The 23309-nt window shown below is 45.0% G+C and overlaps 1 protein-coding gene across 1 annotated transcript in view; it reads left to right on the top strand.

The window, feature by feature from the left end:
* Positions 1 to 23309, top strand: part of CRB1 (crumbs cell polarity complex component 1) — a 207049-nt gene that overhangs the window by 144092 nt on the left and 39648 nt on the right. Inside the window, 4 exon segments of the mRNA XM_070473843.1 lie at positions 10573 to 11340; positions 11343 to 11531; positions 17439 to 17986; positions 19209 to 19374. Of these exon segments, the coding sequence (XP_070329944.1) occupies positions 10573 to 11340; positions 11343 to 11531; positions 17439 to 17986; positions 19209 to 19374 (1671 nt within the window).

Genomic DNA, 23309 nt, shown 5'->3' with positions numbered 1-23309 from the left:
CTGGGAGAAATGTCAATAACCTCAGATACACAGATGACACCACCCTTATGGCAGGAAGTGAAGAACTAAAAAGCCTCTTGATGAAAGTGAAAGAGAAGAGTGAAAAAGTTGGTTTGAAACAACATTCAGAAAACTAAGATCATGGCATCCAGTCCCATCACTTCATGCATATAGATGGGGAGACAATGGAAACAGTGACAGGCTTTATTTTCTTGGGCTCCAAAATCACTGCAGCCATGAAATTAAAAGATGCTTGCTCCTTGGAAGAAAAGCTATGACCAACCTAGACAGCCTATTAAAAAGCAGAGACATTACTTTGCCAACAAAGGTCCATCTATGGTTTTTCCAGTAGTCATGTATGGATGTGAAAGTTGGACTCTAAAGAAAGCTGAGCACTGAAGAATTGATGCTTTTGAACTATGGTGTTGGAGAAGACTCTTGAGAGTCCCTTGGACTGCAAGGAGATCCAACCAGTCCATCCCAAAGGAAGTCAGTCCTGAATAGTCATTGGAAGGACTGATGCTGAAGCTGAAACTCCAATACTTTGGTCACCTGATGCGAAAAGCTGACTCATTTGAAAAGACCCTGATGCTGGGAAAGACTGAAGGCAGGAGGAGAAGGGGACAACAGAGGATGAGATGGTTGGATGGCATCACTGACTCGATGGACATGAGTTTGAGTAAGCTCTGGGAGTTGGTGATGGACAGGGAAGCCTGGCATGCTGCAGTCCACAGGATTGCAAAGAGTCAGACATATCTGAGCAACTGAACTGAACTGAAAGGATTAAAAGCATTAGAAATCTGGAGTTTCAGAAGGATTACCATTTTCTTTGCCCTAGATACTGTCTTTCACTGTGACAGCCCCAGGACTTATCTGAATCAGACAATATCAGAGGACGGCCGCATATCTTTTCATGTTAGGAAGGAAAGCCCTTTGCAGAGGCCCCCTAGCAGAGCCTCCTCAGGTTGCGTTGCCCAGGACTGAGTCACATGCCCGTGCCCCAGCTATAAAGGAGGATGCGAGAGAATCTGTCATTGGCATCCATTATGGTGGAGGTGTGGCCTGCCTGTAAGGAGGAGGGTGAGATGTGCCAGGGAAACAACTGTTGGGCTGGACCATCATTTCTGGTTCTGAGGAATCCTTATCTTGAACAAGTTCATGTTCCCTGCATATTTGGGCATCATGCCTTCTACATGTTAGTTCTAGTCATTTATATTCAAGTTTACTTATCCATTACACACACACACACACAAGTTATTGAAACTCTTTTGAAATACTACTATGCCCCAAGCATTTATAGTTCTCATTTTGCTCCCACAGAAATAACTGCTCAATAAGCTTTATTATGTCCACTTAATACATTAGCTTTAGCTTAAAAAATAGCTACTTGCCTCAGTTCCCCTGCCTGCATGCATGCGTGTGCATGCTCAGTCATGTTCAACTCTTTTGCGACCCCGTGGCATGTAGCCCACCAGGCTCCTTTGTCCATGGGATTCTCCAGGCAATAATACTGGAGCAGGTTGCCATTTCTTCTCCAGGGGATCTTCCTGACCCACAGATCAAACCCGAGTCACTTGTGTTTCCTGCATTGGCAGGTGGGTTCTTTACCACGGCACCACCTGGGAAGCCTGCCCGAGTTCTCATAGCCTAGTAAGTATCAAAGTTGGCTTTTGAAAATCAGTTTTCAAGGCTCCTACTCTTTGTTTATTCTATTTCATTATTCTGGCTCCCTGATGGTTGCTAGAAACTTCTCTCTGAGCTGACCCATTGATCAGAAGTCTGAATACGTTGCCTTTCCTCTGCATCGCACCCTCTCCTCTGGCCTCCATGGGCTAACTTGGTCCTGTAGCCCCTGAAGCCCCCGTCTGCCCAGCCTTCCCGGGGGCTGTAAACTTGGGTAACTTGTGTTCCTTCCCATGAAGCAGAGCCAAGGCTCCTTCTGCTCACATCCTATTTCCAGCCCCTGTTAAAAGGATGAATGAATAATAAGCGAGTGATCACATCCATCCAGCACAGTTAAAAGGGTGAGCAAACAATCAATGCGTGAAGGAATATACCATTGCAACGACTTTTGCCTTATCACCTGGTTTCCATCACAGGCTCTCTGACTCAGATCCATGGCAGATTTTCAAAAAATAACTTTTTAAGTTTATTTTTGGCTTTGCCGGGTCTTCGTTGCTAAGCAAGCTTTTCTCTAGCTGTGGCAAGCCGGGGGCGGGGGTACTCTCTGGCTGTGGCGCGTGGGCCTCTCACTGCAGCGGCTCCTCTTGTTGCGGAGGACAGACTCCAGGTACAAGGCTTCAGTAGCTGCGGCCGCCGGGCTCTGGAGCTCAGGCTCAGGCGTTGTGGCTTATGGGCTTTGGGAACCTCCCAGAGCAGGGATCGAACCCGTGTCTCCTGCATTGACAGATGCGTTCTTCACCACTGAGTCACCAGAGAAGCCCCCTGGCAGATTTTTAAGCTCATGTGCTGACCCATGAGAAGGCACTAATGACTGCCTCACCATATAGTTACCACGCTTCTCAGGTAATATTTTCATCTTTTCAAGGCTTCTAAGACACCAGACCTCGGCCGACAGGGATTCCTCTACTGGTGAGGATTTCAGGCGCCGAGGCAGTTCTGTGGCGCTTGGTGATGCCTCAGCCTGTTTTGCCTGAGTGAAACCTCTGTAGATCCTCAGGTCTGTGAAAAAAAGAGCAAAACGAAGCCGTCAAGCCCCAGTCCCTCTAGGTATGTCCCAAACACCTCACCTATTCAAATTGTCCTACCGCACAGCGTCAAATGCCGTTATATTTAAGACGAACACAGCAGAGTCATCTTTTTTTCCACAGAGAGTGGAATTTAAGCCTGGGAGCATCACACAAACAACTGGACACAATCTGGTAAGTGTGATGAAAACCACTGCTGGTTCCTTGGCCAGTGTCCTGCATAAATGTTCAATAGATTCGAAGTTGCCATAAATTTCTTAATTCAAAAGCAAAATGGGAAAAATGAAAACAGAAACCGTTTTCATTGTTGTGAAGAAAAAGTAAAATCAATCTCTAATGGGCCATGATAGAAGTTACCAAAAATTCCAGCCTATGTGTCAAGCCCCCCAAACGCATCCTTCTGTGATAGAGGTGTCCATGTTCGCTCTGTGACTTAGAAAGGGGAGGCGCCAGGACTCAGGAGAGACTAAGCCTGTAGCAAGTCTGCTTGGTAAGCAGCGCAAATGCTTACAGTAAGCCCCACTGATCCAGCACCCAGACTGAGTCCCACAGCCTCTGCCTGAAGGAAGAAGGTGGCACCGTTTTGGAAAATGGTAGAAAATCATCAGAAACTGGTCCTGTCAACCTAGTAGGTGTTTGGATGGATATCCCCTTTCTACAGGAAGATGATTGGAGCCAGGACACAAGGTTTTCACATTTTAATGGCAATGCTCATAGGTAATCACTCTTTTCTTATCACTTGTGTAAGGTGATTGGTACCATTGTTACAGTGTTTAAGATGGTTATTTAGCAACTAGTGTGAATGCATATTAGAGGTTACTATCAACTGAAAATTACGAGTTTTGAGTAACAGAAGGTCATGGGTAAGGGAAATACTTAGGCAATGTGTCCTTGGACTTTAAGTTTTCCTTGATTTCTATTTATTAAAATAGAAAATACCCGAGTCATTTAAAATAAAGAAAGATGAAACTTATTTGTATATAAGTTTTTGTAGAAATAATTTTCTATTAGATATTTCATTAGCTATGAATTTCTGTAAAGTGGGGATATAGCAAAGGGTCATTTAACAGTTCATGATATTTATATTAAACATAAAGTCAATGTCCTTTTTATCTATGAATATAATTTATCCTTATGTAAATATGGGGTATTCCAGATATTATGAATTTTTCCTATCTTGATTATTTTTTAAATACAATCTTATCATAGAATCAGATATTCAAATAAAAGAATTTTAGAAAAATAAAAGGAAGTGATCTGTTTGAATTAAATGAATAGACTTCACATAAACAACATAACAGCTTTCAGCAATCCACCTCATGATCTAAATAAAAGGACGGAAATAACCAAGTCATTGTCAACTAAAATACCCAATAAGAAGACTGAATGACTCAGGTAATCCCACAAATATTCCTTAATCCTTTTATCTTGATTGACAGCAGATATCCTTTGCCAAGCCAGTCAAATAGCCAATAAAATAAGTTTCAGTCTCTCTTACCATTTTAATTTTCTAGGTTCATGAAAAAATATGTCTAACTTTATTTTATGTTGGAGATGTCAATAGAACAGATTTTAAGCAAAGTGAAAGCATAAATTACCTTTCTACTTTTAATATCTAATTCTGCTTACTTTCTTCAGACTATTGACCTCAATACAGACTTTCTTTTTTCCCCCATGACGGTAGTAAAATCTAAAACTAGTTTTTCTTGTTTATATTTAAAGGAAACATACTAATAATCAGTGATTGGTAGTTATTTTGTGAAAGATTAAATCTATAAATTTTAGGAGTTGCAAGATAAAATACAGTAAGCAACCATAAAGAAATATCACTCTCTGTACTTATTTGCTGAGCAAAGATAAATGAAAGGAGACTGTAAATGATAAAGAAATAAGTGTCTGATTCCAGGCCCTCATAATCTTAGATGTGGATGATTCTCACAACTGCCTTGCATCTTCGTCTCTGGCTCCTTCCCCCTTCACTCTGGTACAGATCCCGTGGGATGGGTCTTCAGGAGAAATCAGGTCGGCCTTCCATTCAATAACTACCAGTTTAATTCCCAGTTTTGCCTTCCAAAAATTAATTAATTAATTGAAAAAAACGCCCTCAATGCCAGACCTTCTCCAATCTGGCTACATTTAATCTTTCTGACTTGCTTTTCCTATGTAAAGCCTCCATGCCAACTAGATTGCCAAGCTCACCGTCACCTCTAAACGTCTAATGGCTTTCCATGAAACAGTTTTTGTTGATTCGGTTAAGTCTGCGTGTGTCTTTGCCAATCTGATCCGTACTTGAAAACCTGTCTTAAATTCTACCTACAAAATCTTCCCAGTCCAGCCCATTCTGAAGATCACTCTCTCTCCAGAGCAGCCGTTGTTCATACGATTCACTAGGAACCCATTATACCCTGTGCAGTGTTTTTTCTAATGTTGTCTTGATTTACACTTTCATTTAGTTTTTCACAAATTTATCTTATTTTTCCATTAAACTAGTGAGGCGGTGGTCAGTTTTTATTCCATGTTATCCACAGTGTTTTTTATATGCAGTAGATATGAAATGAATATTTATTGATTGGTTTGATTTAAAATTTTTAGTTTTCACAACTAGAGATTTACAATAATCTGTCATTCAATGCTTTTGCCTTAAAACCTGGCTTGTTGGTTAGTCATTCAGTCGTTTCCAACTCTTTCCAACCCCGTAGACTACAGCACCCCAGGCTTCCCTGTCCTTCACTGTCTCCTAGAGTTTGCTTAAATTTATGTTCATTGAATCGATGATGCCATCCAAACTTCTCATCCTCTGTCACCCTCTTCTCCTCCTGCCCTCAAGCTTTCTCAGCATCTGGGTCTTTTCCATTGAGTTGGCTCTTTGCATCAGGTGGCCAAAGTATTGGAGCTTCAGTTTCAGCATCAGTCCTTCCAATGAATATTCAGGACTGACTTCCTTTAGGATTGACTGGTTTGACCTCCTTGCAGTCCAAGGGACTCTCAAGAGTCTTTTCCAACACCACAATTCAAAAGCATCAATTCTTTGGTGTTCAGCCTTCTTTATGGTCCAACTCTCACATCTGCACATGACTCCTGGGAAAACCATAGCTTTGACTATATGGACCTTTGTCAGCAAAATGATGTCTCTGTTTTTTAATATCTTGTCTAGGTTTGTCGTAGCTTTTCTTCCAAGGAGCAAGTGTCTTTTAATTTTATGGCTGCAGTCACTATCCACAGTGAATTTGGAACCCAAGAACATAAAGTCTATCTTGGCTAAATGTTCTCAAACGCTCCCCTAGTTTGATCCTCACTTATTATCCATACATTCTTTGAAAACCTGCTATATGCAATGCATTTTCTATATTTGCATAATTACAAGTTTTCTTACCCCATTTTGTTGTAATCATATTGAGGCCTGGTCTGTGTCTTCTGCTTTGCATCTCTCACAATCCTCTATGAGGCTCAGAATAGGTATCTTATAAATTTAAGAAAATGGTAAATTAAAACTTCAACTAAGGGGTCAAAAGAGACTTCCCAGGTGTCACTAGTGGTAAAGCACCCATCTGCCCATGCAGGAGACATAAGAGACTTGGGTTTGATCCCTGGGTTGGGAAGATGCCCTGGAGGAGGACATGGCCAGCCACTCCAGTATTCTTGCCTGAAGAATCCCATGGACAGAGGAGCCTGGTGGGCTACAGTCTAGAGCCTTGCAGACAGTAGGACACAACGTAGCCGTGTGTTGCTCCTTAGAGTAGGAGTGACTTAGCACAGCACAGCACAATGGGTCAAAGTATGGTTGCTTCAGGAACCAACGTGAAGTTTGAGAGGCTATAGTGCAGAATGTCAAAATCAAGACAGATGACAGACTTTAGGCTCATTTCAAGGTTCCGTGGAAGCTCCCAGGAGGCGGCCTGAAGGAGTGAGTCTGTGCAGAGACTTCTCTGGAGAAACTGGCCTCTGTGCCAATCTAGAGCCCAGCCCTCACGAGCCAGGTTGGGGGTTACATTCTCACCACAACCACCAGAGTGGCTCCAAGGAGACTGCAGTCTCACCTAAGTTTGTGGGAAGAGCAGGAGCGGCAACTTAGCCTAGATTCTCCACCTACCTGAGGCACCTAGAGGGGAAAGGGCATGCCTGGGGCCGCAGGAGAAGGAGAGGCGGGCGATGGGGATGCTGCTGGGCTGGGCTGGGCTGGGCAGCGACCCGCTTCCCCTCCACTTGTGAAGCAGAGCCCGTGGATCTGGGGTTCTTGGGGAATCACGGGAGGGGTGTCAGCCAGTGGACAGTGTGAAAGGGGTCCTGGTCCCTCTTGGAAGGTTCGGGAACACCAACAGACAGACCAAGTGGGTGAAGTGGAGTAAACCTCAGGAAATACATGGGGAAGGGGCTGGTGGAGGGGCAACTTGAGAGCAAGGCCTGCTGGCAGCTCTCTGGAGTCTTCACTGGGGCAGCGGAGACCAAGGACCCGGCAAAGAACCCCTGGAATAGAAGTCCCCCTGAAGCACCTGCTGGTCTCAGAGACCGTGGAGCATCCACCGCCAGCACCGCACGGAATACCTTCTGAACCCTGACTCTCAGGCAGGAGGCTAGAAGGGTAGGGGGGCGGAGTAGAGGGGAAAAGAAGGGGGAACTCAAGTCATTTCCAAGACAGCCTGAAGTCCACCTAGCAGACGGAGAAAGAAGATTCAATTCTGAAATGTACTAAAACTTCATGGTTCTTATGACTATTTAGTATAGGTGTTTAAAATATGACCTTAAGACTATTATTACTCAAGGCTGAGCAGAAAAGACTTGGAGCCTGCTGGAGATTTATCCCAGCTTTTACCCCCCACTCCATTAAATATGTTGACAGGCACAGTGGGTGGGGACAAGATGTTTAACTGATTATAACTCATGAGTTTTTCAGTATTCCTCTTAATTAAATGCTTGCAGATTAATTTATTCTGTGCTCAAAATCCTGTGAAAATCAAATCTAAGTAAAATATCTTCTAACAATAAAGTTTTAGAACTTGTTGTAAGTTCAGTTAAATGAAACTTGCATTAGAACTCTCCTTCAGATTATAGTCTGTAATTCCTATGTCAGCTCTCTATTACCTATAAGGATGATTATTTTTTGTTTGTTTCTTCAGTCACCAAGTTATGAATGACTCTTTGTGACCCCATGGACTGTAGCATGTCAGGATTCCCTGTCCTTCACTATCTCCCAGAGTTTGTCCAATTTCTTGTCCATCGAATCGATGATGCCATACAACCATCTCAACCTCTGCCACCCCTTTCTCCTCCCACCTTCAGTCTTCCCCAGCATCAGGGTCTTTTCCAGTGAGCCAGCTCTTTGCATCAGGTGGCCAAAGTATTAGAGCTTCAGCTTCAGCATCAGTCCTTCCAATCAATATTCAGGGTTAATTTCCTTTAGGATTGACCTCTTTGATCTCCTCGCTATTGAAGGGACTCTCAAGAGTCTTCTCCAGCACCGCAATGCAAAAGCATCAGTTCTTCAGTGGTCTACTTTCTTTCTGGTCCATCTCTCACATCCATACATGACTACTGGAAAGATCATAGCCTTGACTATTATGGACCTTTGTTGGCAAAGTGATGTCTTTGTATTTTAATATGCTGTCTAGGTTTGTCATAGTTTTCCTGCCAAGAAGCAATCACCTTAATTTCATGGCTGCAGTCACCATCTGCAGGGATTTTAGAGCCCAAGAAGAGGAATTCTATATTATAACAAACAAATCCATTTGATTTCATTTTACTTTGTCTACTCATCCAGTTTTTTTATAACACATACCTGCTCAGCCCTGTGCAGGGATTGTCGGAAACTCTAAGATTGTGATATGTTCCCTCTTTTTATGGAGCTTGAAGTACTTTTGGATTAACAAAATTGTATGAAAGTAATCCAAGTAGATTAAAATATAAGTACAATAGGGTTCAGTCGAGGGTCTAAACATATGGTGCCTAAGTGGCTGGGGGCACAGATTAAAATCGGGTAAATTTACCTGAAAATAGACACAAAAAGAGCATTTTGGGCTTTGGATTAGATCAGGATAAATTCAGTATGAACATTTTAGTCAGCTTACAATGGTCATCATTAATAAGTTCATTCAAAAATTAATTTCCAAGCACCAAACATGGTGCAGGCATCGTGCTGTGGTTGAGATATGCACTGTTGAATAAAACAGTTTCCCTTCTCTCACGAAGAGGGAGACTCCAGCCTAACATGCTGTCCCAGCAAATCTCTCACTATGGAAAGTTGTATGATTTGTCAGTCACTCCATATGAATACACTTTCTAAATAATTTCTCTCAATGATGACAGTGCTACTTGATTCTGACATGAGAGAATAATTCCTTTTGTTACTACATTTTAATTACAGCCAACACTTATGGAGTAGTTATTTATATATCAAGCAATGTTATGAGCATCTGATGTGTCTTAATCTTTAAAAAGCCCTGCACTGCAGGTACTATTACTAACCCCATTTTGTAGATCAGAAGACCTAGACACAAAAAGTAAATGTAACCTGCTCACTACCTTAGCTGGGATTCAAACCCAGCTTTATCAATATGGGAGCCTTTGATGAAATTTAAAAAGCAGTCATTTAGGCATGGAGTTCATTGGGAAAATTAGACATGTTAGTAATAGCAATAAACAGGAATGCACTAAATTATCAATTAAAAAGAGGAAGTGTCCCATTGCATTTTAAAAACCAGATTGTAGAATTGCTTTGGAATTTAGACACCAGTCTTTCTAAGCTTCAAAACCGTCTGTGAAAGAGAGCTGAGCCCATCTGCCCTGGAAACCTGGGGATCTTTCAGCAAGCACAGACACATAATGTGGATGACGGTGTTGGCAAAACTGTGTAAGTGCTGAACACGTGTCAGTTTCTGTTAGCGCCGTTTGTTCATTTGAACTTCATTAAAGAGCAACAACCATCACTCTTATAAAGTGTTATATTTCTTTTTGTTACTTGGATTAAATGAATTCTATATATAATTCACTTAATGAGTTCTCTAATTAGGTGTCAAAATTTTTTTTTACTTGAGAGTCAGGAAGAAAAGTAAAAGAAAGTGAAGAAGCTAGAAGCCAGGGCTTGTTGTTGGACAGATTTCACAGTTTATACTAGAATTGTGGTGAGCAGGAGAGGGGACCCTCTATTCTCCTCAGAAGCCTCTGCAGAGAGAGGCGTCTGCACCGTTTGTGTGTCTAGGGATTATGTCCTTGTTCTTTAGTCGCTGAGTCGTGTCCAGCTCTTGGCGAGCCCGTGGACTGTAGCCCACCAGGCTCCTCTGTCCATGGGATTTCCCAGGCAAGAATACTGGAGTGGGTTGCCATTTCCTTCTCCAGGGCACCCTCCTGACCCAGGGATCAAACTCACATCTCCAGCACTGGCAGGCAGATTCTTTACCCTCTGAGCCACCAGGGAAGCCGCTAGGGATTATGGGGAGTTGCCAAAAGCGGAGAAGGCAGATCGCTGTTTCCAAGTAGAACAGAGTGTAATTAGCAGCGCAGGATGGCATAAACCATATCTGGGAATTAAGTCCCCAAACAAATAGTTTGTGTCTAGATTTGATCCCAATAGCAGTCTCTCTCTTTGAAAAAAATTGCTATGATATTCAGCGTCACATATGTGTCTGTCGGTGATAATCTGAGGCAGCCACTCTACGTGGCAAGGAGCCGATGTCTAGCGGAATTCCAGGCTTGCTGTGACGGCACTTGCATGCACCTCACAGGCAGAATGATGGCATCCTGGGTCACCGTTCAGCTTACAGCCCTGAACCTGAGCCCGTACTGCCCCTCCCAAGATTCCACGTGAGGATGGCGCGGGGTGTCCTGTCATCTGACTGTATGTGACACAGGTCTGTTCCCCGTCCTTGAACAGGAGTCCACTGTGAAGAGGCCGTGGACGAGTGCTCCTCCAGCCCTTGCCGCAACGGCGGCACTTGTGAGAACTCACCTGACGGTTACGCTTGCCACTGCCCGTTGGATCCCCGTTCTGGAGCCTTCTATGGAGGCAGGGACTGCTCCGATCCTCTCCTGGGCTGTGCCGATCGTCCGTGTCTAAACAACGGGACGTGCGTCCCCCACGTCCACGACGGCCGGCACGGATTCGACTGCCTGTGCCCCGCTGGCCACACCGGGTCACGGTGTGGAACCGTCACCACGCTGTCCTTCGACGGCAGCGGCTTCCTGTGGGTCCCGAGTGGCCCAGCTCCGGCCCGGGACTCAGGCTGTACCGTGGCCCTCAGGTTCCAGACCGTCCAGCCGGCGGCCCTGCTGCTCTTCCGGGGTGACCGGGATGCGTTTGTGATGCTGGAGGTGCTGGCCGGCTTCGTCCACTTGACCCTTCAAGTCGGCGATCGGCCGAAGGTGGTCCTGCTCATCCCCCGGGAGACCAGCGACGGAGGGTGGCACGCCGTGGAGGCGACGTTTGCAGAGGCGGTGACCCTCGTCCTAGGCGACGACGCTTGCGCGGGGGCGTGCATCGCTAGCGCTCCTTCTCCGTTTGAACGCGATGGGTCCTCAGCGTGCGCGCTCCAGAATTCCTTTCTGGGGGGCTTGCCAGAGGGAAGCGCCCGCAGTGGTGATGCTCCGCTTCGCGTCTATGAGATACCATCCGCACCTTCGCTCGTAGGCTGCCTCCAAGACGTGAGCTGGACTCGAATGCCATCACCGCGGAGAACATCTCATCCGACGCGTCTCTGAATGTCAGGGCGGGCTGCACCCGAAAGGACTGGTGTGAGAGCCAGCCTTGTCACAACAGAGGACGCTGCCTCAACCTGTGGCTCGGTCACCGCTGTGAGTGCCACCGGCCCTACCGCGGCCGCAGCTGTCACGGAGGTGAGGGGGCCGGGGCGGGGGCGGGGGCTCAACGGCCAGGGTGCTCCTGACGGTGATGACCCCGCAGGCCCTGCTGCTGGCTGCCCGCTGACGGGAAACGGAGGCGGCTGGGGGTGTGCACTAGTTCCAACTCAGTGAGTGCGTCCCACCGGGGTTTCACCCACGCAGAGAAGCGAAAACTAAGCCCTTAGCTCCCATCCAAGCGGGTTTCCTTCTCAGTGTTTACAAAATGCTGCTACAATCTTATCATTTGTGGTGTATCGGAAATTAGTTGTAAATCTTATTTGAAAGGGAAGCAGTCTTTTGGAAGAATAGGCCATGAAACTAGTCAATACCAAGTCCTAGCTCAATGGCTGGGGCGTAGCAGGTTCCTAAGACATAGTCACTTTCTTGCCCTCCTCTCTACGCAGCTCACACTTGCTCCAAGATCGTGCCTCAGTTTAGTACTTTTATAAACCGCCAATTTTATTCAAAGGTGTATTTTTAAGAGTTGCATTGGAGAAAACAGGTATTCTACCTATGTGTCCAAGAAAGAAAATATTTTTAAAAAGTAACAACATGGAAACTGGGTAGATGCCATAAACTAATTGCTTTAATTTCTCCAGCAGATGAGTTTGAAATGCACTTCAAAAGCCTTACTTCCGACATCGTTCCGAAGATTGCTGTTGATAGTGATCAATACATAGCTGTTTCTTTTTATTATGATTCTTTTGCACTGAAAATGTCGGAAAGGCAGTTGCAAGACTGCTTTGAAGTGCAGCTGTAATTCACCCCATGATTTGAGAGTAACTTGAAAAAGGACGACATCTGGTAAATAGTCTTCTGTGCTTTATATGAAGTAAAATTGAAACCAGCCTTAGTCTATACCCTACTCCATGTATGAAGGGCTGAGAATTATTAGACACTATTCATGGGTCTCCCCCTGACCACAATATTCATTACAAATCACGGACCTGCTTGACAATGAGGTCTGGCATCTACTAGCTCTAAGTAATATTTTAAATGGAATGGCAAGTTGTTTTGAGATTTTTTTTAAGGAGAGGGGGGAAATTATACTGCAGCAATGTTCAGTTTTTGAAGAAAAATCTAATTGACCCAAGGCAATATTTTTACTACATATACAAAATAACAAACAGATGCTGAGTCATTTTGACCAGCTTCCAAGTGCGGTGACCCACGAGGTTACTACTGACTGCAGTGATGCTAACTGTCCTGGTAAATAGATTCAAGAGATGCCAGTCTTGTGGGTTCTGGTTTGCTTTATTTTTTCCAACTTGGAAAACTCACAGTCTTGAAACCCAGTTCCTGAGTTGGTTACCTGTCCCCTGTCTTCCTCCAAGTTCCTTCTCCTCGCCCCCTGCTGCCCCCACCGCTCCACTATTTGAAACTGGTTAATCCTCATCAAAAAGCTTCAGAAGATATCTCCTTAGGGAGTAAGTTCTGTAAAGACTTCTCTTTCTGAAATTCTTGGTATAAGTTTAAGAAAAGTTATATTTTGATATCATCTCAGTCATAAATTCAAAGCATCCTTGTGTGCATTCTGTCACTCAGTCATGTCCAACTGTTGGTGACCCTATGAACTGTAGCCCACAAGGCTCTTCTGTCCATGAGATTCTCCAGGCAAGAATACTAGAGTGAGTTGCCATGCCCTCCTCCAAGGGATCTTCCTGACCCAGGGATCAAACCCACATCTCTTAAGTCTTCTACATTGGCAGGCAGGTTCTTTACTACTAGCGACACCTGGGAAGCCCCAAAGTGTCCTGTATTTGCTGTCATCTTTGAGGAATGTTTGTTGGGGAGTTTATTCCCATCACAGAAGATGCTTTCAAGCTATATGGGACAACCTGGAATCTTTCCGTCATTGTACATAGACGGTCAGGAGGGAGGAGATGTGCAAAAAGTACAAGGTGAACTTCACCCAGGTCTTGATCCCGGCTCAGGGTTTCCCAAACATGGTACCCAGTGAAAGACAGACTGGATGGAGGATTTAACTGGCTGACTACACATGGAAGACAGAGGGGCTTCCTATATTGTAAAAGCTGATCTTTTAAAAATAATCAAGTGTCTCAATAAGAAGAGTTCAGAGGAAATTTTCTCAAAACTTGTCTGCAAGTGTCTATGATTCCTTATGGCCTTATTTTTTGATGCTCCATGTCAGTGTTATCTTGTCATCCTGGCTGTGTCCAGGAACAGGGAGCTTCCAAGATACTGTTCAGTATAACGTATCCCTGATCTCATTCCTTCTAGAGGATGTTTCACTAACAAAGGCGATTGATATGTTTTCTCTTCAGTCATACCTATAAACTTTGAGACTCTTACCCTCTTGGAATTAGAGCTTCTTAGACGTAGGATGGGCTTCACTCCATGGCTGAATTTTTTACAGTTGTGCGTGCCAAGTGTAGTGGCCCAGAACTCTGCTTATGCACCGTCAGGAGTGAGAACGCATTCATCCTCCGTCTTCCCAGAAATCCCCTAAAAGTTGTTTCTTGGTCCTGAAATAATGTAGGATGACCTACCCTTCCATTCATTGGCTGCGTTGTAACTCTTGAAGCCAATGCCAATCTTGCTTATGTGTGTTCTCTGTGAGAACACAAATATTTGGAGAAATGTCTTGTACTATCCAGGCCATCATGCCTGTCATGCTAAACACACCCAGCTTCTTCCAATGCTTTCCTTATGGGCTCGTTTTCAGATGCTCCGCTGGCTGCTTGCTTGGGAATAAATGTGCTTATCTGGCTCCTAGATGAGCCTGAGAGTGCAGAGGGCCACAGGACTGTGACCTTCTCATTCTGGAGAACGTTCTTCTGTTCTGCAGCCTAGGACCACATTGGCCTTCGGGTAGCTGCATTCTGCGATAGGCTCACTTTGAGTTGTTCTCACTGATGGTGCCGCAGAGTTCTGCTTCTTCCACTGAAACCAGTGAAGTGTGTTTGGACCCAAGTGGCTTTTATTTATTCTCAATAAATTTCTTCTTGTTGCAGTCCATCAATCATTAAAACTTGAAATTATTTTTCAGCCCGTATTTGTCATCTCTCTCCAGGACACATCAACAACACATATAAGAATCATTCTTTCCGTGTCCCCAGACGAGTCATCTATGGGGTCAGGTGCTTCTAAAATCATGTACTAAATCATGTGCTCTGACTATGTGTTTGTGACTTCTGAAGACAAATAGGACTGCTGAGAAGTCAAGCTTCTGAGAGAAAGAAACTGCTCTGTGTTCTGTCTTTTTAATCTGGACCCACAAAGTGATGCTGTAGGCGTCCCAGGATGACCAGCGGGGACCACCCCTGAGCTGAGCGATTCTTAGTGCATACTCCCAAACCTCGGGGCCTTCAAGAGCCAGCTTTCCTTATTAAACATTTTATCTCATATGAAAGTGCTGCTGTGTGTTCAGAGATGTTAGCCTCTTCAAACAGACTGTTATATCTAATGGTGTGCTTTGAAAGCCACCTGTAGCTCCCTGGAGCAGGTGGTCTCCAAATGCAGATTCAAGCTGTAATGATCCTGTAAGAAATCAAGGCAGAATTCTGAAAATGCAGCCTTTTATGCGGGAGGTCTTCAAACATGACGGTCGCCTGAGCAAGTTTCACTGTAGTTCAGCTAAACTAAAATATGTCCCACCTTTGTTCAAACTTCAGTGGAACCATATGACAACATTTAAATATATTGGAAGATGCCATTTTTCTGGGTAGGATGGGGATGTGAAGACCTGAAGATGGTGATATCTTGAAGGTGATGCCCTTGGCAAGCGCATCCGTGATTTCCAGGTTGCCAATTCTTCAGTCAGTGTTCGGTCCTCACCTGCCCTGACTGCTCAGCAACCCTTACCATAGCTGCATACACCCTCTTGCTGAAAGGTTTCCCTGGTGGCTCAGCTAGTAGAGAACCCGCCTGCAATGCAGGAGACCCCGGTTCAATTCCTGTTACAGGAAGGTCAGCTGGAGAAGGGAAAGGCTCCCCACTCCAGTATTCTGGCCTGGAGAATTCCTGGGCTGTATAGTCCATGGGGTCACAAAGAGTCGGACATGACTGACTGGCTTTCACTTTCACTTTTCTTTTCCTCCTGAAAACCCTCCCCTCCCTAGGCCTGGGGGGCAGCACTCCCTGGGTTCTCTTTCTGCCTTACTCATTTACTGGCTCCTCTCACCTCCACACGTCTTCTGCTTAAGGGTTCAGTTCTTGGACCTCTTCTCTCTCTAGATTCATGTTCTTGGTGATCGCATCCAGTCTTGTGGCTTTAAAAGCCATGTGTACACTGGAAAATCCAAAATTACTATGGCTCGCACCAAATATCTTCCCTGAATCTCTGTATCTATCTGTTGACTAGACATTTCCACCTGAATATCTAATAGGACATCTTAAATTTAATATGGAATCCCATTCCCACCCACCCACCCAAAGCCATTCCTCCTGTTTTTCTTCTTCATCTCTGCAAATGGAAACTCAATGCTTCTAGTTACTTGGACCAAATGCCTTGGAGATGAACTTGCCCTAGAAGATCCTGCTGGCTCTACCAAAACATTTCCAGAATCTGATCACTTCTCCCCATCTCCACCATGACCACTGATCCAAGCCACCATCATTTCTTTCCTGCATTTCTGCAATGATACTTTCTTTGGGGTTTTGCTCAAATAACACCTTCTCAGAGCTCTTCCCCGACAACTCCGTTTAAAATGAGGGCTCTGCTCCCACCCCCAGCTCTCCCTAGTCCCATTGTCTGCTTGACTTATTTTATACCAAAGAACCTGTCATCGATGGATGTACCACATAACCTCTACCCAGCTGGAATATAAGCTTTAGAAGTACAAAAACTTTTGTTTCTACTGTATCATCAATGCTTTTGAAGGTCAGCGTCCATTCATTTTCATGCTCCTTCAAGGGTTTTCTTGTGGTGAGGTACATCCATAGTGTTACCACGCCAGCGCATTAGAAAGCTCTCTGTCCACAGGAAATGTTGGGTGAGTTCAGAACTCAGCATTGTCCAACTTCTGCGTGTTCCACGCCTTTCCTTTCCCACCAAGGACCACAGGAGGAAGAGTCTTCCTCTTCCTTTGTTCAACTGCCCTACCTCCTATTATTATCAGGGTTATCTTCCCAAGAGAGGATTTGCAAATCTAATTCTTGATTTCTGTTCTTTGCAAGGAATAATTAGGCTTACTGCCACTTGCTTGAGGATGCCCCCCATATAGCAAAGACAATGATTGCTCCAATAGTCTGTTTACATGTTATAGAGGAAGGGCTCTTGCTCTCCAGGCTTCTCCAAGCCAAGCTGGAGCAGAGCAGTGTCTGGTCTTCCTCCTCTTGGCCCCACTTCTTTAGGGCAGTGAGGAGGAAGTGCAGAATTTCATCAGTGCAAAAATCTTCTCTTCCTCTTTGGGATCAGGGGACCTCAACTATAAACTATATCCTGAAATCTAGTTATTTTCAGAATAAAGTAAACCTGGAAGTTCAGAAAGTCAGGCTAAAATGTCATTCTGTTGAATAAGTCTGTCCTGAACTTTAAAAAATATGGCTATATTTGTGCACACACACACACACACGCACACACACACACATATATATTCATTATGGGTGTCCCTGGTGGCTCAGTGGTAAAGAATCCACCAGACAATGCAGGAAATATGGGTTCAATCCCTGTGTCATGAAGATCCCCTGGAGAAAGAAAAGACAACCCACTCCAGTATTTTTGCCTGCCTGAGAAATCCCATGGACAGAGGAACCTGGCGGGCTGTGGTCCATGGTGTGGCAAAAGAACTGGACACGACTGAGTGAAGAAACAGCAACATATATGCATTGCTATATTATATTATATATATATATATATAAATAATCTTTTGCTGCTTTTTACTTGTGAGTCTTACGATGTTTCTTCTTGGTTTCTCCTCCTCTATCTGGATATTAAAGAGTATGTGGCAGGCAGATTTGGCCAAGATGACTCTCCCGGATATGCTGTTTTTCATCTCGACAAGGATTACGAAGAGGACCTCACGCTCTCCATGTTTGTTCGAACACGTCGTCCGTCCGGCTTGCTCCTAGCTCTGGGAAACGGCACTTATCAACACCTCCGTGTTTGGCTAGAGCATGGAAGGCTAGCGATGCTGACTCCAGGTTCTCCCAAATTATTAGTAACATTTGTTCTCAGCGATGGACACGTCCGCTTGGTATCTTTGAAAATCAAGCCAAATAAAATTGAACTGTATCAGTCATCAGAAAATCTAGGATTTCTTTCTGCTCATACGTGGAAACTCCAAAGAGGAGATGTCCTCTACGTTGGCGGACTCCCTGACAGGCGAGAGACTGAGATTAGTGGTGGATTCTTCAAAGGCTGCATCCAAGATATAAGGCTAAACAACGACAACCTGGAATTCTTCCCAAATTCGACGAGCAGCGCAGCCTACAATGCCATTCTTGTCAATGTGACGGAAGGCTGCCCCGGAGACAACCTGTGTGAGGTAGGATTATCCACACCGACTCTGTCCGCGCTGTGTGCCCTACTCCTGAAGGCCCGCCCCCCTACCACCCCCCCCTCCAGGCTGCTACAGGGCACCAGCTTCGGGTTCCCCGCATCATCCATCGAACTGTCACCGACTGTTTTACCTACGGTAATACATATGTTTCAGTGCTGTTCTCGCAAAGCATCCCACCCTCTCCTTAATGTTTCTTAAGGTTGTTTTTGAGTGGACCATTTCTAAAGTCTTTATTGAATTTTTTTATAATATTGCTTCTGTTTTATATTCTGGTTTCTTGGCCTCAGGGCATGTGGAATCTTGACTCCCTGACCAGGGATTAAACCCAGACCACCTGTTTTGGAAAGTGAAGTCTTAACCACTGGACCACGAGGGAAGTCCCCAGATCACATGTTAATAGAGCAATGGACATAAGTGCAGATGGAGCTCTCAGAAATTCCTTTGTCAATGCTTCTGTTTTGATTACTTTGTGAGCAACATTGTGAGGACTCAGATGATAACAGTATGTTTCTGATTCAGAGGCGGGGCTTCTGGAGGGGTGGAGGTGTTGCTCTATGGGGACCCAGAGGATCTAAGTACCAGCTTCACCGTTTGGCTTTTGATAGGATCTTGGAAGGGCTTCCCAGGTGGCTCAGTGGTAAAGAACCCACCTGCCAATGCAGGAGACATAAGAGACCCGGGTTCTTTCCCTGGGATGGAAAGATCCCCCGGAGGAGTGCATGGCAACCCACTCCAGCATTCTTGCCTGGAGAACCGCATGGACAGAAGAGCCTGGTGGGCACCAGTCCATGGGGTCGCAAAGAGTCGGACACGACTGAGGCAGGCACGCATGCACACACAGGATCTTGGACGATGAAAGGGACCTCACTTTCCTCACCAGGAGAAACGAGAGGTCAAGTCTCTAACTCAGATGATCACTAGTGTCATTGAAAGTGTTTGGTAATTTGTAAATTACCGAGACTACTATTACACCTTTGAAAATCTTCCTGGTGCTACAGGAGATCAATAGTGTATATTTTTATTCATTTCCCTTTTCCTCTTGATGGTAGCAGTAAGTTTCACCCTACTTACCAGCCAACAGATATAAAAATGTTCGCTACGTAAATAAGGAGGGAATTAGCATGAATAGATTCACAGCGTCTCGCTTGGCTCCTCTCCGCATTTAGCTGCCAGAGCTCCTGACGCCTGTGATTTCCTGTCTACGCAGCCCAACCCCTGTCACCACGGAGGCGTCTGCTACCTGCTGTGGGACGACTTCTCCTGCTCCTGTCCTGCCAACACAGCCGGGAAGGTCTGCCAGGAGCTGCGCTGGTGTGAACTCGGCCCGTGTCCCCCTAGTGCCCAGTGCCTGCAGCTGCCTCGGGGATTCGAATGTAGGTGCGGGTTGGGCTCCTCGCCACCCAGTCCGGCTGGGTGTTTCAGTTGGTCGATGAGTCGACCCAGAAGGAGAGCACAGAGACACCAGGTCAGCAGAGAAGCTTGTGGTTGCTTCCCCCAGCGTGAGGGGCGGTGTAACAGACCCAACGCGAGCGGAGCCAACCAGAGTGACCTCGTGACACACGCCGCCCAGGGTTTCAGCTGGGGGGAGATGGTGGCCATAGCAACTCCAAACCTACATCCTGGATCGTGTAAGGCTGATTTCTAGAGAAAGAGCTAGCCGGCTGGTATTTGGCCTTTCTTTCCTCCTTACTGATTATCCAGAGCGAAAGCACCAGAGTGAGCCTGTTGCCACTGGTTAGCTAGGAGGCCGCCTTGGTTCACCTGCCTCCATAATCTAAGGCTTCCTCTGTAACGCAAGGATAAAAGGTCTGCTGGACAAGCAGATAAATCTGTGTGTGTGTGTGTGATCATTGTATGACCTTGTGTGTAGACAGCCAAATGTGTTAAGCACTCAGTTCATGTTTGCAGTGAGTATTTCCTTCAGTGGGAACAGTTTTCCTGCCCAAATTCAGTACCACTCAACAGTTTCCCAAATGTTAGCAAGCTGAACACTGTCCTCACAATTTTGACATGTCTGTGTACTGGCGACACAATGATTCATAGTCTGTCTTTTCTTCTACTTGAGACAATGCACAGTTCAGTCTGTAGCCAGCCCTTCATGTTTGGACTCAACTCTTGTCTCTGCCTCGTTCAATGATTTTGCTTCTGAAATTTTTCTCTCGCCCGCCAGCAGCATCATTAATTCTCCCGCCAGCATATAAACACACTGTCAAATCCTCGTCACAAACTACTTCCCCTGATTCCCTTGGGGGATGATCCACATGCCCCCGTCCCCGCCAGCCACCTCCCATGTTCCCGCTCCTTTCCTGGCGGGAGAACCCCTCTGGGAGCTGACCTCCACGTGCTCCTCACGTCTTACGGCCAGTGTTCTTTCCTTCACCCCAACAATCAGGCTCCCCCCACTCCCACCCCCTCCACCCTGAACCCTCCCAGCCCAGAGCCTCACAGGCTGCCTCACCACTTCATTCCCTTTCCTACCCAAATTCCTTCTTCCCTGGCTTTATTTTTCTTCGTGGCTCTTATCATCCTTGGGTGTTTTGTTTTATACGTATTTGTTCACTTGCTCATCATCTTTTCCTCAATGGAATGTAAGCTCCAAAAGAGAAGGAGGTGTGCGCTCTGGTTTCCTACCTTACTCCTAGCACTTAGAATAGTGCCAAACACATAGGAGGCTGTCAGGAAATATTTGTTTAATGAATATCTGTTTTCTTCAATTTAACTCAATATTTTCACTTAACTGCTCTAGACTTAAAGTACATACAAGTCTGCATACAATTTTAAAAAATATATAAAATACCTTGTAAAACAATGAACGAAAGTAATGGTCTGGAGCTAGAGGGTAGACAGACCTCAGGGCCCTTAACAACAGCCAAGCCTGGAAGTGACTGAGGACAAGTATATATTTACTTTGATGTTTATGTATTTTAAGATGATATATCAACTTATCATGTGGTGAGTGTGAAATGTATTGCATTGTGTATATACTTGGGGAGGATTTCTTGAAGAATACACATATTCTTGTGTTTCATTTTTAAGAAATAATATGCCACACATGGGGCTTTCCAGGTGGCGCTAGTGGTAAAGGACCCGCCTGCCAATGAGTGAGACATAAGAGACCCGGGTTCAGTCCCTGGGTTGGGACGAGCCCCCGGAGGAGGGCATGGCAACCCACTCCGGGATTCTTGCCTGGAGGATACCATGGCAGAAGCGCCTGGTGGGCTGCGGGCCACGGGGTCGCACTGAGCGGGGCCTGGCTGAAGCAGCTTGGCACACACACATGTGAACACACGCTCTACACGGGAATAAAGCAGGAGTCTGCATAGGGCATGAGATCAGGCGTCAAACATGACACAGAATTTTAAGGCCACCTTTTGCCTTGCTCGACCCTCTGAATTGCTTTCTTAAAATAGTTTACTACTTATTCATTTTATTATTACTCTTTTGATAGAAGTACTAAAGTTGTTTGTCCCAGTTATGTTCTACCAAAGGGTTTAAATCATTCTGAATGACTTCATAGGGAAGAAAGAATAGGGTTTCTAAAATTAGTGGCGGTGTGAGAACCATACCCCAGGTGAGTGTTGTTGCCTTCTGTCTTCACGTGAAGGACTTGGACACCTCAGAAAGGCAAAGAGCACTCTTCACTGCTAGGCATTGCCTCTGTGGAAAGAGGAGAAAGTTTGCCTCTGACCTTTCACAGAGTCTCAGAAACATTTTTGACATATGATCTATCTTAATAAAGGCGGGGAGGGAAATCAGTAGGAGTGGTGAACTTTTCCTATCCAACAGGTGTCACCCCCAGATCACTTTTGCGCTGTTGCATGTGATCTCTTGACCGTATGGTATGTTTTTCCAGTGAGATGTGCTGACAAGATAGTTCTGCTAGAGTAACTACTCTTGAGAGTATAGCTGGTACATTACCCGAATTTACCTTTAGTACTTAATCATTTCTATCTTTGCATCCTATCAAAAAAGAGAGACTTAAAAATTACAACCCACCTTAGACAGAGACGTGTTTATTATGATAAAGTTCCCTGAAGGAAGGGCAGGGTGTAAATGGTTCCTGCACGGTGGTTCTTACTCAGACAGCAAGGAGTGACTCCGGCATGGTCAGCATGTCCGTGAGATGAGTTATGCGGCGTGACAGACGCTGCTCTTCCTTCAGGAGCTGGAGGAATAAGGAGGTTTGTCATGTTAACGTTTATGTTGACATGTTACATGTTAAAGCATCCAACGAGACACATCTTGCTCTTTCCCTCCCTAATCGCAACCTGGCTGGAAAAAAAAAAAACCCACCACAGTCAAAAGCAATAAAATCAAGAGCAATGTTAATCCAGTCAAATAATCTGCTTGAATTTACTCATGTTGAGGTTTCTAATCATTGTCTCACTTTTCAGAATTAAGGACTGAGTTACTTTCATACATTATTCATTTAATAATATTTACTGACCATCTACTCTATGCCAGGCAGTGTTCCAGGCACAGGGCTTAGTGAGAACCTAGACAGAGAAGTTCCAAGATCTTGTAAAAGCTCATGTTCTCGTGAGGAAAGAGCAGTAACAAGTAGGAAATTTTTTATTTATTTTATTATTATTATGTATTATATATAAAATGAGTATTTTATATATTATTATATAAATGTATATTTTATATATTATATAAAGAATCTGCCCATAATGTGGGAGACCCAGGTTTGACCCCTGAGTTGGGAAGACCCCCTGGAGGAGGGCATGGCAACCCACTCCAGTATTCTGACCTGGAGAATCCCATGGACAGAGGAGCCTGGTGGGCTATGGTCCATGGGGTGGCAAAGAGTCAGACACAACTGAGCAACTAACAGTTTCACTACTATTATTATATTTTTTACTTTGTTTAATTGGATTGTTAAAGAAAATTTAACAATGTAATTTCAAATAGTTATAAGATGCTATGGAGAAAATCAAGCAGGATAATTGAAAATTCAAGAGTGGATTTGGGATGGAAACACTTGGATAGACAGGGAAACCCTCTCAGAGGAGGTAATATTTGAGCACACATTATGTTGAGGAAGAGGCGGGTGTGGGAAGAGCAGGGGCCAATATCCTGTCTAAGTAACAGCAACGGTAAAAGACATGGTTTGTGAACAAGCTGTTGTCTTCAAGAAACAGCAGGAAGTTTTTGTGGCTGTATCACTTGAACGAGGAGGAGTGGCAGGAAATGGCACTGGAGAGTCGGCCAGGGGTCGGGTCACAGAAATTCTGTCTGCCGTGTGTGGGATCTGGGGAGTCTTTCTAGATGTGATGGTAACCAGGGGGGTCTCAGGCTCAGGCGT

Source organism: Odocoileus virginianus, chromosome 11 (genome assembly GCF_023699985.2).
Source record: "Odocoileus virginianus isolate 20LAN1187 ecotype Illinois chromosome 11, Ovbor_1.2, whole genome shotgun sequence".
Classification (NCBI taxonomy): Eukaryota; Metazoa; Chordata; class Mammalia; order Artiodactyla; family Cervidae; genus Odocoileus; species Odocoileus virginianus.
The sequence above is the reverse complement of the archived record's forward strand: the minus strand, read 5'-3'. Positions and strand labels throughout refer to the sequence as shown.